The sequence below is a fragment of the Onychostoma macrolepis genome, chromosome 17, assembly GCF_012432095.1.
Source record: "Onychostoma macrolepis isolate SWU-2019 chromosome 17, ASM1243209v1, whole genome shotgun sequence".
In the NCBI taxonomy this organism is placed as follows: Eukaryota; Metazoa; Chordata; class Actinopteri; order Cypriniformes; family Cyprinidae; genus Onychostoma; species Onychostoma macrolepis.
This window is the reverse complement of record NC_081171.1, coordinates 2,065,979-2,082,778: the sequence shown is the minus strand read 5'-3', so window position 1 is coordinate 2,082,778 and position 16,800 is coordinate 2,065,979. Positions and strand designations below refer to the sequence as shown.

The 16,800-nt window shown below is 33.1% G+C and overlaps 1 protein-coding gene across 7 annotated transcripts in view; it reads left to right on the top strand.

The window, feature by feature from the left end:
- plcb2 (phospholipase C, beta 2) overlaps positions 1-16,524 on the top strand; it is a 44,042-nt gene extending 27,518 nt beyond the window's left edge. For 6 of the 7 annotated variants that reach the window (XM_058748751.1, XM_058748755.1, XM_058748754.1 and 3 more), the window contains 9 exons: positions 201-279; positions 973-1,368; positions 2,153-2,330; positions 3,003-3,126; positions 6,775-6,839; positions 7,553-7,573; positions 8,604-8,652; positions 10,103-10,201; positions 14,839-16,524. In XM_058748751.1, the coding sequence (XP_058604734.1) occupies positions 201-279; positions 973-1,368; positions 2,153-2,330; positions 3,003-3,126; positions 6,775-6,839; positions 7,553-7,573; positions 8,604-8,652; positions 10,103-10,201; positions 14,839-15,009 (1,182 nt within the window). In that variant the 3' untranslated portion in view covers positions 15,010-16,524. The remainder of the gene's footprint in view (positions 1-200; positions 280-972; positions 1,369-2,152; positions 2,331-3,002; positions 3,127-6,774; positions 6,840-7,552; positions 7,574-8,603; positions 8,653-10,102; positions 10,202-14,838) is intronic. The other variant, XM_058748753.1, reaches the window with a different exon arrangement.
- Positions 16,525-16,800: the final 276 nt, after the last annotated feature.

The window sequence follows — 16,800 nt, the reverse complement described above, 5'->3', positions numbered from 1 at the left end:
TATTTCATGAACATGGATGAACTTATTTGTTAAGAAGCCATGTCAAAAGTGTGATAGTGTACTATCATTCAGTCATTATTGAAAAATGCAAAAATGTCTCTGCATTGTCTCTTGCTTAACCATGTAATTTTCAGCTGTTATAAATGCTAAAAGATGAAAAAGCACGTCTCACACAGATCTCACTGTGCTCTCGTCTTCAGAGTTTAACATACGTGTGTGAATATGAGTTACCTCTCGCTGACGGAGCTCAGACGCCGGCCGCTCCTGCTGCCGCCGCAGGTAAATAACACACACGTGATGCTGCGGTTTCTAACAAATCCATCATAGTACTCTATGAAATACCTGACTCTACTAATAAATATAAACTAATTATCAATTTGACTGGACTCATGTAAGTGGGTGAGAACATAACTTTTAATTAAAAAAAAATAATAATAATAATTTTTTTTATATATTTATAATATATATATATATTATAAATGTAAATATTTTATGAATTTTTGTTTTCTGTTTTGATTTTAATTTATTTAATTTTTAATTATTTTTGTGTTGTGAGTTTTGTATAAGTATTTTTAATATTTTTTTATTTGTATATTCATTTTATTTTTAGATTTTTTTATGTGCTTTTGTAATTTTTATTATTATTTTATTATTTTATTATTATTATAATTTTTTAATTGAGCTGAATAACAACACTGTAAATAAAACAATAACAAAGACATTCGAATTTGTTGAATTTGTTTCATAATTGATGCATTTACAATTTGACTGCTTTAAAAAAATCTGAGTTATATAAAGTGCTATATAAAAAAAGTGATTTATGAATTATATATGAATTTGGTACCAAACATATTAAAGTATCATGGAAATTGTATCTGATACCATCACTGTACTGATTTGCCATATTTATTTAAGTGAAATGGATGATCATTTCTACTTGTCCATCTGTCTATGACTCTATCGTATAATAAGAACCGAAGGCAGCAGAAGAAGCTCCAGCATCATCAGAGGCTGAGGCTGCAGTGACTCCAGCAGAGGGCGACGCTGCACCTCCGGCTGAACAGACTCCAGCGCCAGAACCAGAACCTGAACCTGAACCTGAACCAAAACCAGAGGAAAAACCAGAGCCTGAGCCCAAACCAGAGGAAAAACCAGAGCCAGAACCTGAACCCAAACCAGAGGAAAAACCAGAGCCAGAACCTGAACCCAAACCAGAGCCAGAGCCAGAACCTGAACCCAAACCAGAGGAGAAAACTGAACCAGACCCTGAACCCAAACCAGAAGAAAACCCAGAACCTGCTGCAGATGCAGTTGCTGTTGTCACGGAGACCAAAGAATCCAGTGAGGAAACCCCATCTGATCTATCAGGTGATCTGCATCTGTCACATGACTCAGTTTACATGATACATTGTAACGTCATCACACTGACTCGCCAAGTTAGTTGTTACATTTAATTTGAATAGTTACCACCAAAATACAACTCATCCACAACTATCATCAAAACATTACAAAATATTCATTTCAATATAAATGGTAATTTTTTAATAGTAAAATATAAAGGATAATTTGTAATATTTCTAGTCCATTAAGAAAATTGCTTTATTCTGTTAATACTCTTAAAAAGGTTTTAGAAAAATAATTTTTTAAGTAGACATATTGTGTGTGTGTGTGTGTGTGTGCAACATTTTAAACTACTCAGAATAACCAAGCAATTGCATAGCAACAGTCTAAAACCACTCAAACAACTAAGACACTCAGAATAACCTAGCAACCACATAGCATCAATCTAAAAACATGAGTGATATTTTCCTAAGTGATAAGATGCACCATCTTATTCTGTTAATACTCTTAAAAGCGTGTGTCTGTGTGTGTGTGTGTGTGTGTGTGTGTGTGTGTGTGTGTGTGTGTGTCTATGTGTCTGTGTCTGTGTCTCTGTCTGTCTGTCTGTCTGTCTGTGTGTGCGTGTGTGCGTGCGTGTATGTGTCTGTGTGTAAAATGTCTAAGAAAATGGGTCAATATCTTACATTTTAGAAACATTAAAATAATAAGTATTGTTTTTTTGTTATGAAAATAGAAACTTGTGTGGTGTTAACAAACAAACAAACTCTGCAGTAAAGAGAATTCAATCTTTGATTGATGGGGTTGTTTTCAGATATCACCACCGTGACCTGTGAAGAACTGCAGCAGCACAAGAACTTCCTGAAAGTCGCCAAGAAACAGGAGAAAGACCTGAAAGACACAGAGAAGAAGTTTCAGAAGAAACGAGAAGAACTGATTCAGAAATACAGCGACCAGTTCAAAGCCTTGAAGAAGAAGAACACGGGCAAGAAGTAAATGCAGAATGAACATGCTTGCTTATAGGCAGTGTTATTTTATACTATTGTAGTATTTTGAATTAGCTTTTATTTCATATTTAGTAATTTTGTTATTTGCTTTTGTCATTTTTATTTTTAAAGTACTATTTAGTTTGAATTTGTATTTGTTTTTGGCTGATAACTACTGAGAAGCAAAACTACGTAAGATAAGACTTTTTCAGATAATATATTTTGCATTAACATTATTTTTCTATTTTAGTTTAAGTTTTAGTCATTTTATGTAGTACGTTTGTCATTTTTATTCGTTTTTGATTTTTAAATATTTCTTTTTCTCATAATTTTAGCACTTTCATTTAGTTGCCAAGGCAGCATTTCTCATTTTCATTTAAGTTGAAGTTTTTCATCTAATGTTTACTTTCCATTTCAGCTTTATTTCAATTAAAGAAAAGTATTTTTTAACAGGTTTTAGTTTTAGTTAACAGTATGCATACTGTTGATCAGCTGGTTCTGTTGACCTAGGAAGTCTTGCTGGTTAACCTGGAAAAGAAGTCCATTGTGCATCTACTTTTGAGCTCTTTTGAGCCGGGAAACGCGTCTGTTGAACTTTACTGTTTCATGTTTATGTTCCTGAGATGTGTGTTGTGTGTTGATCTCTGGTTAAGTGTTTGTTTCCATGTGATTGTCCAGGTCTGGAGATGATCCAGGTGACCAGCTGAATGAACTCAAGCAGAAGCTGAAGTCGGAGCTCAGGGCTCTGCTGGTGGAGCAACACGATCAAATCAAGAAGAAGAAAGAACAACACAACACTGAGGTACAGACACAGACATCATGACTGTACAGTGTAGCATCTTGATGAGGTGTTTTAAGACTCACACTGTGACACTGTGACCTAAATTACACTGTCACAGAGCCTGAACTTCATCACAAAGACAATTCATCGGCTGTCAGAGAGTGTTTTTGCTGTACAATCAAAGAAATCTGCAGATTTTGTTTCAGAAATCATTATAAAAATCATCCACATAGTACACATCTGCTAGCAAACATTTTGAAAAAGCACATGAATCTCTCTAATCAAAGCATGATTGGCATGAAGTGTTGTACTGGCTTATGCCAAAGAAACACAATAATCACACAGTGGTCACAGTTTTTGTTTTACATTATATAATATAAACAACAATAATAATAGTAATCATTATTATTATTGTTTTATGAATTCTTGTTTGATTTTAATTAGCCAATTATTATTATTCTTTTATTTAAATTTTTATGAATTCTTGTACTAAGAGTTTCAATTTATTATTATTATTATTATTAATCTGATGTTTTACTGCAGCCATACTGAGTGTTTCAATTAACCAAATACTATTATTATTTTAATACATATTTTAATGAATTCTTGTACTGAGTTTCATTTTTATTATTATTATTAATATTATTATTATTATTATTATGTGATTTTTTTATTGCAGCCATACTGAGTGTTTCAATTAGCCAAATACTATTATTCTTTTAATAATTTTTAATGAATTCTTGTACTAAGAGTTTCATTTTTATTATTATTATTATTATTATTATTATGTGATTTTTTTTTATTGCAGCCATTCTGAGTGTTTCAATTATCCAAATACTATTATTCTTTTATTTTAATTTATTAATGAATATTTGTACTAAGAGTTTCAATTTATTATTTTTATTATTATTGTTATTATTATCTAATTTGTTTATTGCAGCCATACTGAGTGTTTAAATTAGCCAAATACTATTATTCTTTTATTTAAATTTTTTAATGAATTCTTGTACTAAGAATTTCAATTTATTGTAACTAATATTATCATTATTATATGATTTTTTTTTATTACAGCCATACTGAACATTTCAATTAGTCAATTACTATTATTTTCCTTTTTGCTTTTTTTTTTGCTTTTTTTTTATTGATTGATTTAAGCTATAATGAGCATTTCATTTCATTTTAATTAATTAGTTTATTTTTTTTTTTTTAAACAAATTCTTGTTTGATTTTGGCCATACTGAGCATTTCAATGAGCCAAACAGTCCTGCAATGAGCTGACAGTCCTACACTGTTCCCGCTAGCCATGAGCCAGGACTCTCTCAGGTATTGATTAGCCATCAGCACTCTGCTGCTCTGTGTAGTCAGTTGATCTGCATAGATCAGGGTCAATCATGTCCTGTACTGGGAGAGTAAACCTGACCGGACCCACGACACCCTCTTACACTCATATCGACCACAGTCACCTCTGAACGGATCTGTGTTCGCGCTCAGAGAAAAGACAAAAGCCTCCTGCTTATATTTAATCAGTCATGATCTGGTACTAGTGCTCCTGTGATGTGATGAAACCGCTAACATTAAGTATTAAAGTTCAGTGTGTGCATCACCCAGCAGCGTTTGTGCTCCAGACATAAGATTTCTCAAATCATGTGTCCTGTTAGGGAGACAACCCTAGCAACCACATAGCAACACTCTGAAACACTCAGAACAACCTAAAAACCACATAGCAACACTCTAAAATACAAAGAATAACCTAGTAACCCCATAGCAACACTCAAAAAAACACAGTAATGTTTGCACAGTAATAATCACACAGTAATGTTCTAAAACACTCAAAGTAACCTAGCAACCACATAGCAACACTCTAAAACACTCAGAACAACACAGAAACTGCATAGCAACACTGTAAAATACAAAGAATAACCTAGTAACCACATAGCAACACTCTAAAACACTCAGAACAACACAGAAACTGCATAGCAACAATGTAAAAAATACTCAGAACAATATAGAAACTGCATAACAACACTTTAAAACACACAAAATATCCTAGCAACTGCATAACAACACTCTAAAACACTCAATACAACACAGAAACTGATTAGCAACACATCAGAGAACCCAGAATAACCTAGCAACTGCATAGCAACACTCTAAAGCACTCGGAACAACACAAAAACTGAATGGCAACTCTAGAACACTCAGAACAACATGGAAACCGCATAGCAACACTGTAAAAAATACTCAGAACAATATAGAAACTGCATAACAACACTTTAAAACACACAAAATATCCTAGCAACCGCATAACAACACTCTAAAACACTCAATACAACACAGAAACTGATTAGCAACACATCAGAGAACCCAGAATAACCTAGCAACTGCATAGCAACACTCTAAAGCACTCGGAACAACACAAAAACTGAATGGCAACTCTAGAACACTCAGAACAACATAGAAACCGCATAGCAACACTGTAAAGCACTCAAAATATCCTAGCAACAGCATAGCAACAATCGCAAACACTCAAAACAACACAGAAACTGACTAGCAATGCTGTAAAACACTCAAAATATCCTAGCAACCACATAGCAACACTCCAAAACGCTCAATACAACAGAGAAACTGACTAGCAACACATCAGAGCACCCAGAATAACCTAGCAACATAGCAACACTCTAAAGCACTCGGAACAACACAAAAACTGAATGGCAACTCTAGAACACTCAGAACAACACAGAAACTGACTAGCAACACTGTAAAACACTCAAAATATCCTAGCAGCCACATAGCAACACTCAGAACAACATAGAAATCACATAGCAGCACTCTAAAACACTCAGAATAACTTAGTAATTGCATACCAACCCTTTAAAACCACTCAGAACAACTTAGCAACCCCATAGCAACACTCTAAAAAATTCTAAACAGCATACCAGCTGCATAGCAAACCTCTAAAACCATCTGAACAACCTAACAACCGTATGACTACACTCATAACTTTATACTGCATAGCAACACTCAGAACACCAAAGAAACCACATCACAGCACTCGACAGCACTCAGAATATCCTAGCAACAGCATAGCAACACTTTAAAACACTCAGAACAGCAAAGAAACCGCATAGCAACACTTTAAAACACTCAAAGTAACCTAGCAACCGCATCGCAACACTCTAAAACACTCAGAACAATACAGAAACTGCATAGCAACACTGTAAAAAACTCAAAGTAACCTAGCAACTGCATAGTAACATTCGGAATAACCTGGCAACTGCATAGCAACACTCTAAAACACTCAGAACAACATAGCAACCACATATTAACACTCTACAATACTCAAAACAAGTTAGTAAGATTCTGGAATGTCTAGATTAGAATATCATAGAACAATGTAGAAACTGCAAAGCAACACTTTAAACTACTCAGAATAACCAAGCAACCACATAGCAACAGTCTAAAAACATGAGTGATAAGATGCACCATTTTACCTGCTGGAGCAGAAATCAGGTGCTAGAGATTTCTTTCTTGGAAGTGACAGGAAGTGCTTGTATTCATTTCCTCTGTGTGGCAGCGCAGCAGAGCTGAGCGAGGGCCAGCTGGTGCGTTCTGTTCTGATATGTGTAAGTGACACTTCCTGTGTTCTCTCCTGTATTTCCTGTGTGACAGCGTTTGACCAAACTCCTGGAAATGGCCACAGAGAAGCACTGCAGTGAGATCAAGGCGCTCAACAGGTGTGTGTGTGTGTGTGTGTGTGTGTGTGTGTGTGTGTGTGTGTGTGTGTGTGTGTGTGTGTGTGTGTGTGTGTGTGTGTGTGTGTGTGTGTGTGTGTGTGTGTGTGTGTGTGTGTGTGTGTGTGTGTGCGCGTGTGTGCGTGTGTGCATGTTTATGTGTGTGTTTCAGTGCACTTGACCTTTGAAACAAGAGAAATACAAAACAAAATGCAAGAAAGAGCGAGCGTAAGATGAATCATGGAGCACTGCGATCTTTAAGTGTTTTAATTCAGCTAATGCATCAGAGATCTGCAGTGTGTGAGTGTGTTTGCCTTGGGATTCATAACGAGGTTTCACGTCTAACCAAACCAGGGGCCGGTGACCTTTTCTACATGGAGCACAGTTTGTTTGTTAATTATTTGGGTTAATGATTATTGTTCTGAGAGCAGAAGCAGAGTAAATGAGCGCCGTGAGCGTGATCTGTTTACCTACACAAACCACCGACAGAAACAAACCAATCTAATCTGCAGCTCAGTGTCTGGATCTTTAGTAGCTTTGTCACACTTTTAGCTTCTCAAAATGAAATAAAACAGCTCGTATGAGGAATGACTGCTGTATGAGATCATTTGGCTTGATGTAAATATTTCTAATATAAACAACTAAATTAAATTAAATGCATGTAATATTCACGATAGTGCTCATCCTTACAATCTGTTTTTTTTTTTCTTTTTCAGTGAGCCCAAGAAGAAAGACAAGTAAGTTTTTTTTATGTTTTTGGATTTACATAAAAAGTACAGTTCAAATAAATAAACAATAACTATATATATATATATATATACATACACACACACACACACACACACATATGTGTGTTTTAATGTTTTTGAAAGAAGTATCTTATGTTCACCAGGGCTGCATTTATTTGTTTATATAAAGGTGAAATTAATATAAAATAAAAAATTTATTTTAAATCAAAATAAAACACTTATTAGTAATAATTTAAATCATAAAAGTGTAAAAATGTATAAAAAATTATATTTTTTATGGTTTTGAATGACATCCCTTTTGCTCACCAACAATTCATTTATTTAATCATAACAATTTAAAATGAATGTAAAATAAAAATAAAAATGTAAAACCAAAATAAGTCATTTTAAATTAGTCAAAAATACAACACTTACTAATAATTATTAAATTAATAATCATAAAATGTTAAATTAAAACAAATAATAAAAATAAAATGTTTAATTATTCTTTGAAATATGCATCTTTAGCTCACAAAGGCTGCATTTATGTCAAATTAATGGAAAATGGAAAATAAAAATATAAAAAATGACCCTTATAAATAATTAATTAAATAATAAAAATGGAAAATTAAAATAAATAAATAAATATTTGTTAAAAAAAAATAAAAATAAAAAGTCTCACTGAGACTGCATTAATTTGATCAAAAATCCAGTAAAAACATGAATATTGTGAAATATGATTACAATTTGAAATAACTGTTTTCTATGTGAATATAGTGTAAAATGTCATTTATTGCTGTGATCAAAGCTGAATTTTCAGCATCCAGTCTTCAGTGTCACATGATCCTTCAGAAATATGCTGTAAAAGTATTCATTAAAAAAAACTGACCCTATACCCTTCTGGAATAATGTGTAGAACTGACACATTTATAACTTTTAGGAGAACAATAGCCTTTTAGCTTTACTAGAGCTAGTTTGTATTACATTAAATGTGATTATTATTGTTTAATGCACAAATCTTCATGTTTCTCTATTTCAGAATGAAGAAATGCAAAAGTACGGAGCAGCTTGACAATGATAACGCTCAGGTAAAACACCACATGAATGCAGATCGAGTGATCGAGCATGTCAAACACACAAGGAAAAATAGACGGACAGCAGCTGAATGAGAAGTGCAGTTGAGAGGAGAGCAGTAACCATGGCGACGGTCGGACACAAAGCCATGGTTTAGGTTGAGTTTTAACAAACGCAGACTAACATGTGCTCTCTCGCTTTCTCTCATGATGTTTACAGCAGGCGAGTGATGGAAACATGTGCGTTATGACTCACTCACTTCTGTTCACATGCGGCTTCTCCAAATTCATTCACTCTTCTGTTTATTTCTTTCGCCACTCCATTAATTCCACATCTCCACTGCCAGAACAGAATGTCATTAGACTTTGAGACGTAAAGATCAAAGAAAATGTGTTTACAGATGTATTTATGAAGCCAGAGACTCAGAAAATACTCTACGTGTGTATATATGAGCGCAAACGCTCGGCTTCATGGGTCATTGCATTCCTAAATGTGGAGAATTGTTAAATATAATTAAAACCCTTATACTCAATATTTATGCTTTCTAGAGTATTGTGTCATCAGTTGACCAACATACTAATGTCAGCCTCTACAACAGGTAATAATTAAAGAATTCAGATGTAAAGTCAATATAAATAATTTTAAAGTAAACAATCAATTCAAAACATCAACTAATAATTAATTAAATCTTAAAAATAAAAAAATAAATACATTGAAAAATGATCAAAATAAAACATTTACTAATAATTAATTAAATAATTTTAAAACAAAAGATGAAATGATTTATTTGTTTGATGAAATATTTAATTTTTTATCCTGCATGTTGTGAACATTAACCAACACCGGAGAACCATAAACATGCAAATATGTTAAGTTATTGAAATAAGAACTATATTAAAAATGAATTAACTTTGAATCCCGGGGGGACTTCACATAAATATTTTAGCTCAAAGAGGTTTGACTGATGAAGTTTTGTTCCTGATCTGTAAGAACCAATTGTGAGTCGAGTCTCATGAGTCTGTATGGTTTTGCAGCAGATTCATAGTCTAGGAATGAGCTTTGGTTTGGTGCAACTGCACAAAGCACCTCAAGTTAAAGTGAAAGGTCGCAGAAGTTGATCTTTTCCACTATAATTGAGCTTCAGAACTGAATCATAGAGTCTCCTCAGATGTTCAGCAGCTATATGGAGAGTGTCGGATCAACGTGATGTGTGCGAGTGGAGTAGATGCACATAGACTCTCTTTTCTCTTCTGTCTCACTGACACACACACATGTTCATGCACTTAACCTGGAGAGCAATGCAACACGCCTGTTGAACACTGGATATTAACATGCACATGTACAGTATGTAAGCGCACACGATGTCAACGTGTGCTCAGTTGTGTGACCATGTGATGCTGGCAGACGTGGTTTGAACACGTGTGTGTGTGTGCTGATAGCGCTTGTAATGTCACACTCTTTCAGTCGGCAGATAACAGCAGCACTGATGGTTCACCGCAGGAACAGAGTCTGAAGAAGAAACAGGCCGCCACGCTGGCCAGCATCAGAGAACTGATCAGTCAGGTAAAACTGACCCTGTTTTCTGTCCTACAACATGCTCCTGTCTGAATCTGAATGTGCACGTTACATACACCCGTTTAAAAGTTTGGGGTTTGGGGTTTTTTCATAAGAAATCAGTCATTTTATTCAGCAAAGGTGCATTAAATTGATCAAAAGTGACCAAAAATAAATTTTCTAATGTTACAAAATATTTCTGTTTACATTTCATTGACTTGAAGAAAAGGTAGAAATTAATTAGATCATAAAAATGTCAAATAAATGAATAATTTTAAAATAAATCATAATAAAGCAATTACTGATCATTAATTAAATCCTACAAATGTAACATTAAAATAATTGATTTAAAATATATATATATATTAATTGTATTCAGAAAGGATGCATTAAATTGATCAAAAGTGGAAAAGGTAATAATTAATGATATTATAAAAATGCAAAATCAATGAATAATAAAGGAAACAAAATAATAAAAAAATAAAACACTAATAATTGATTAATTCGTAAATATGTCAAATTAAATAAATGTTTTATTTTTGTTATTATTTTATGCAGCGAAGATGCATGAAATTGCTCTAAAGTGACAGTAAAGACATTTATAATATTGCAAAATATTTCTATTTCAAGTAAATTCTGTTCTTTAGAACTTTCCATTTATCTGTGAATCCTGAAAAATTAAATTGATCATGGTTTCCACAAAAATGTTTTGTTTTCAGCATTGATGATAATCAGAAATGTTTCTTGAGCAGCAAATCAGCATATTAGAATGATTTCTGAAGACTGGAGTAATGATGCTGAAAATTCAGCTTGATCACAGCAATCAATTATATTTGAACAGATATTCACATAGAAAACAGCTATTTTAAATTGTAATAATATTTCACAATATTACTGTTTTATTGTAATTTTTATCAAATAGATGCAGCCTTGATTGGCAGAAAAGTCTTTATTAAAAACCAAACTTTTGGGGACTTTTATTATAATTACATAAAGGGGATTTTATTTTAACCAGACTTTATTAAAGCCATCAAAACAACTTTCTCTGCCTGTTCCCACTGAATATCAGTTTTCACTCAGAATTGCGTCAGATTATGAAAGTTAAACGCATTAAGCATGCCGTTTCATTAAATCAGATTTGGCCTATTCTTTCTTCAGGAAAGACATTTCTGAATTTAATAATGCTGTGATGACTGTAATAACTGGAAGAGAAGCCAATGATTAATTCAGCATCTGAATCATAAGCTTAATTTTTCTGACATCTTTATCAGTGAATCTTCCTGTTAATGTTGTTACAGGAACAGATGTGCTGGAAGTGGTAGTAACACCTGGATTGTGAATGGAGTTTTTCTCATGCAGATGTGTTTTAGTTTGACATGTTTTGGTCTCAGACTCTTGCTGATGTGAGTTTCTGTATGATGGGAACAGGCCAGGGTTTTTAAATCTTTATTATAGATCTCGAGCTTCATGTAACACTTCAGATGAACCATCTATCTTGAGAGCGCTTTAAGCTCGCTGTCGTCAGCTCTCCACAGTTTTTTGTGATCATTTCAGAATTCTAACTTAAAGTATTTACGACTTTAAGGATGCCCCTAGCAACCACATAGCAACACCCTAGCAACTCAATAGCAGTACACTAAAACCACTTAGAACCACTTTGCAACTGTAGATATTAATAATATTATTTAGCGAAGATGCATAATTTGATCAAAAATATGTGACCCTGGACGACAAAACCAGTCTTAAGTGTCAATTTTTCGAAATTGAGATTTATATATCATCTGAAAGATGAATAAATAAGCTTTCCATTGATGTATGGTTTGTTAGGATCGGACAATATTTGGCTGAGATACAACTATTTGAAAATCTGGAATCTGAGGGTGCAAAAAAATCTAAATATTGAGAAAAACACCTTTAAAGTTGTCCAAATGAAGTTCTTAGCAATGCATATTACTAATCAAAAATGAAGTTTTGATACATTTACGGTAAGAAATTTACTAAATATCTTCATGGAACATGATCTTTACTTAATATACTAATGATTTTTGGCATAAAAGAATAATCGATCATTTTGACCCATACAATGTATTTTTGGCTATTGATATAAATATACCCCAGCGACTTAAGACTGGTTTTGTGCTCCAGGGTCACATATGAACATGTATAACGTTGCAAAAGATTTCTGCTTCCATTTCATTGAGTTGATAAAAAGCTAATAAATAAATCATAAAAATGTAAAGTTAAAATAAATTAATATTTAAAAATTAAAAACAATATAAAAAAGTTAAAACATGAAAGAAATTTAATTACTAATTATTAATCGAATCATAAAAAATGTCAAATTAAAAATTTTAAAGCAAAAGATATTAAAATAAAAAAGTTTGTAATAATGAATTCAGTCATTCAGTCACCCTAACCCATTAAAAGAAATAAATAATATACAAATAATAAACAATCCAAAATAAAACACTAAAATTATGAATATTTCATTGAGTTCAAAGTCAAAAGTCAGTTTATTTATAAAGCACTTTTTAAAAACAGCAAGTGGTTATCAAAGTGCTGTACACACATAAAAGAATAAAAAATATCAATGATACAAGCAGTCAACAACACAAGGGAAGACAATAGAAGACAATAAAACAGTAAAAAAAAGAAAGCCGCTCTCACATAGCATCAAATGCCAAACTATAAAAAATAAGTTTTTAGGCTAGATTTAAAAACAGCATGTCTAATGTAAAGGGGCAAACTATTCCAGAGCTTCGGGGCTGCCACTGCAAATGGCCGGTCACCCCTGCTCTTCAACTTTACCCATTGGACAACTAAAAGCAAATGGTATTTAGGTGCTCAACCATTAAGAGATTTAAAAACAAAATATTAAAATTAATCATAAAATAGACAGGTAACCAGTGAAGAGAGGCGAGAACAGGGGTGATGTGTTCCCGCTTTTGTGTACCTTTCAGCAGGCGAGCCGCGCATTCTGGACCAACTGCAGTCTGGAGAGAGAGGCCTGACTAATACCTATATAGATGCCTTTACAATAATCCAGACGAGTTGAAATAAAAATATGTACAATTCTTTGAAAGTCTTTAGAAGACAGGAAAGATTTCACCTTGGTGAGTTAACTGCTGAGTTAATCTCTTTGTCCGGTTTAAAATCACAATCCATGATAACACCTACATTTTTACATAGGGCTTCTCATCAAGTGGTTTCAATTCATCAAGGTCCAAATCTGATGACTCACAAGTACCTCCCGGCGTAAAGTGCATAACTTCTGTTTTATTTTCATTAAAATTGAGGAAATTTAGTGCCATCCAGCCCCTAATTACCTCACGATACTGCAGTAGAGGTGCTAAAGAACAAGTATCTTTTCGTTTCAAAGGCAGATACATTTGCGTATCGTCTGCATAACAATGAAAAGAAATACCAAATTTCCTAAAAATATGTCCTAAGGGGAGCATATACAGGGAAAACAGAATAGGCCCCAAAATGGAGCCCTGGGGGACCCCACACGTGAAAGAAGCAGTTGAGGAGACAAACTCTCCGAAACGAACTGAGAAAGTTCTTTCAGACAAATAGGATCTAAACCATTCCAAAGCAGTACACTTAATACCAACACATTGTTATAATCGTGTAATCAAGATTTTATGGTCTACAGTATCAAATGCAGCCGTGAGGTCTAGTAGAATTAAAATCGCATAGTCCCCTGAGTCAGTAACAAGCAACAAATCATTAAAAACCTTTAACAGTGCAGTTTCTGTGCTATGTAGAGATTTAAAACCTGACTGAAACACTTCATGAATACCATGTAGATCTAGAAATGAATACAGTTGTCCAAATACAACTTTCTCCAGTAGTTTGGAAGGAAACGGAAGTTTCGAGATAGGTCTAAAATTATCAAAAACTAATGAATCCAAATTAGATTTCTTGATTACTGCTTCCACTACTGCATGTTTAAAAGACTTGGGTACAACTCCCAAGGCCAGGCTACTATTAATAATTGCAAGTTGATGAGTTGATGAAAAGCTAATAATTAAATCATAAAAATGTAAAATTAATTTATAAATAAATCATTTTAAAACAAACACTATCCAAATAAAACATTTTTAATAATTAATCAAATCATAAATATGTCAAATTCAAATAAATAAATATATATTTAAATAAATGTTACAAAAGATTTCTGATTTCAAATAAATGCTTTTCTTTTAAACATTTTTATACAAATTTAGGTATTAAGGAATATTTTGTTGCTTTACTAAGTGATCAGACTTTGGTATAGTTTACCCAAAAATGAAAATTCTCTCATCATTTACTCACCCTCAAGTTTCGTGAGTGAGTTTCTTTTTTATGTTGAACACAAAAGAAGATGGGGAACAAACAGTTGCCGGTAGCCATTGACTTGCATAGTAAAGAAAAAATACTATGGAATCAATGGGTACCATCAACTATTTAGTTACCAACATTCTTCAAAACATCATCTTATGTGTTCAACAGAAGAAAGAAACTCGTACAGGTTTGGAACAACTTTGAAATAGAGTAAATGATGAACTATCTCTTTATTCCTCCTGTGAGGTTCGTCTTTAGATCACGTTGATGTTCACTGCTGTGACCGACCGCTGATCTCATTTCTTGACCTCTGTGTGCAGCTGAATAAAGACGCCGTGGCCGAACACGTGAAGAAGATGTGGTCTCTGCCCGGTGACCTGTCCGAGGCCGTCAACTCCTGCATCCAGCCGCATTTCCCAGAGCATGTGGAGAAGGCCGGCGAGACCCGCTCGGAAAACACCGGACAGTTCAGCCATGTGTTCGTAGGATGAGCTCCATCATAACAGAAGTTCAAATGAACTCAACATTAATATTTATAATTTTAATTTATTTGACGCTTGTTTATATTTTAGTATATACTTTGTTCTTTTCATTAGGTAAGACAAAACTAAGGACATGTCTGCTTTAATGCAAATTAGTACTCAACCTCGCAGAAAAATCAGGAGAAAATTAGTGCATAACGTGAAAAATCTCATGAGAACTGTCAGGGCCATATTTCACTTCAAAATAAAGAGGAAAAAATAAGAAATTTTGCATTAAGAAGAGTTTTAGGACCATAACAAAACTCATATATATACAGTATGTATCTATGTATGTATATTTTATTAGATTTCCTTTCTTTTTCTGCTTATTATGACGTGAAAAATGATTTTATGAATGAAATTAACCCTGTTTTAAGATTGCTTTTAGATTTTAGTTTATTTATTTATTTATTTTAACTATGAGGTGAAATATGATTTTAAATTCATTTAAGCTTGTTTTTTGTTGTTGTTGTTGTTTTTAGGACCATTAAGATTTTTTTGCATTTTGACATTTACTCATTTTGCCCACCAACTGTTGTACTGTAATACATATACATACACACACTTATATTTTATACTCATATGTAATGTTTATTACATGAGCTTAAGTCTAAGAGATCGGTATAATGTAATTTAAGGCTATATGTCATTGACATTTATTTGAGCAACCAAATTCACATAAACAAATATACTTTTCTGAGAGATGCACTTTGGTTTGTAAATGTTTTGTCCAGGTGGAGGTGATAGATAAATGTAAAAACACATCGGCATTGACAGCAAGCACGTTCACTCTGGTTTGGTACAATAGGATCTGCTTTTAGTGGCAAGACTTCAAGTAAAATGACGTTCAGGTTCACGGTGTGTTTTCACTCAGAAAATGATAAGGAGAGGACAGAGAATGACAGTGAGTCAGTCCGTCCATCAGCGATCGGCCCACACGCTATTATTCAGATGATTTGGTTGAGTCTGTGTCCTAAATAACACTTACAGTTCACAGTCGGACAGTCAATATCACTAAATAAACCCAGACCACCACTGACTGTATCTCGCTTTTACACACATACTGACCCAATAAATAAATATGAAATACTGATGGGAGTGAAAATGGTTTTATTATGTAAGTATAGAGCATGTGGAGTGATACTTTCCGCCTCTAATTTTACAGCTGTGAAGATTTCAATGAGGGTCTTAAAATAGCTGAATGGATTCTGGATGGCAGGGTGTTTATTTCAGGCGGAGAGAGGGTTATTATAGTTAACTAAAACTAAAACCATAAAAACGATTTTGAAAAACTTTTCTTAAACTGAAATAAAATATATCTAAAAAAAAAATTGAATTAAATTGTACACTATTTTAATTCAGCTAGTTGCCAAGGCAACATATCTTTTTCATTTTGTTTAACCTGATTGAAATAAAAATATCTTTAACTGAAATAAGATTATTTTAAAATGTAAAAATGTTTTTAACTTATTTTATCTCAGCCAAGGCAGCATTTCTCATTTTCATTTAGTTTACCTTTGTGTACTACGATGAATTAATAAAAATAAATAAATATTAAAACAAAAAGATTCCATAAATAAAACTGAAATGGAAATTAATAAAAACTATATAGACATATAGAAAATGAAAAAAATAATAAACTAAAATATATAAAGATAAAAACAAAAAATATTAAAAACTATAATAGTATCTCTGATACTTTAATAGTTTTATTTTATCTCATGAAACATCACATCCATCCGTGTGTGTATATATATATAT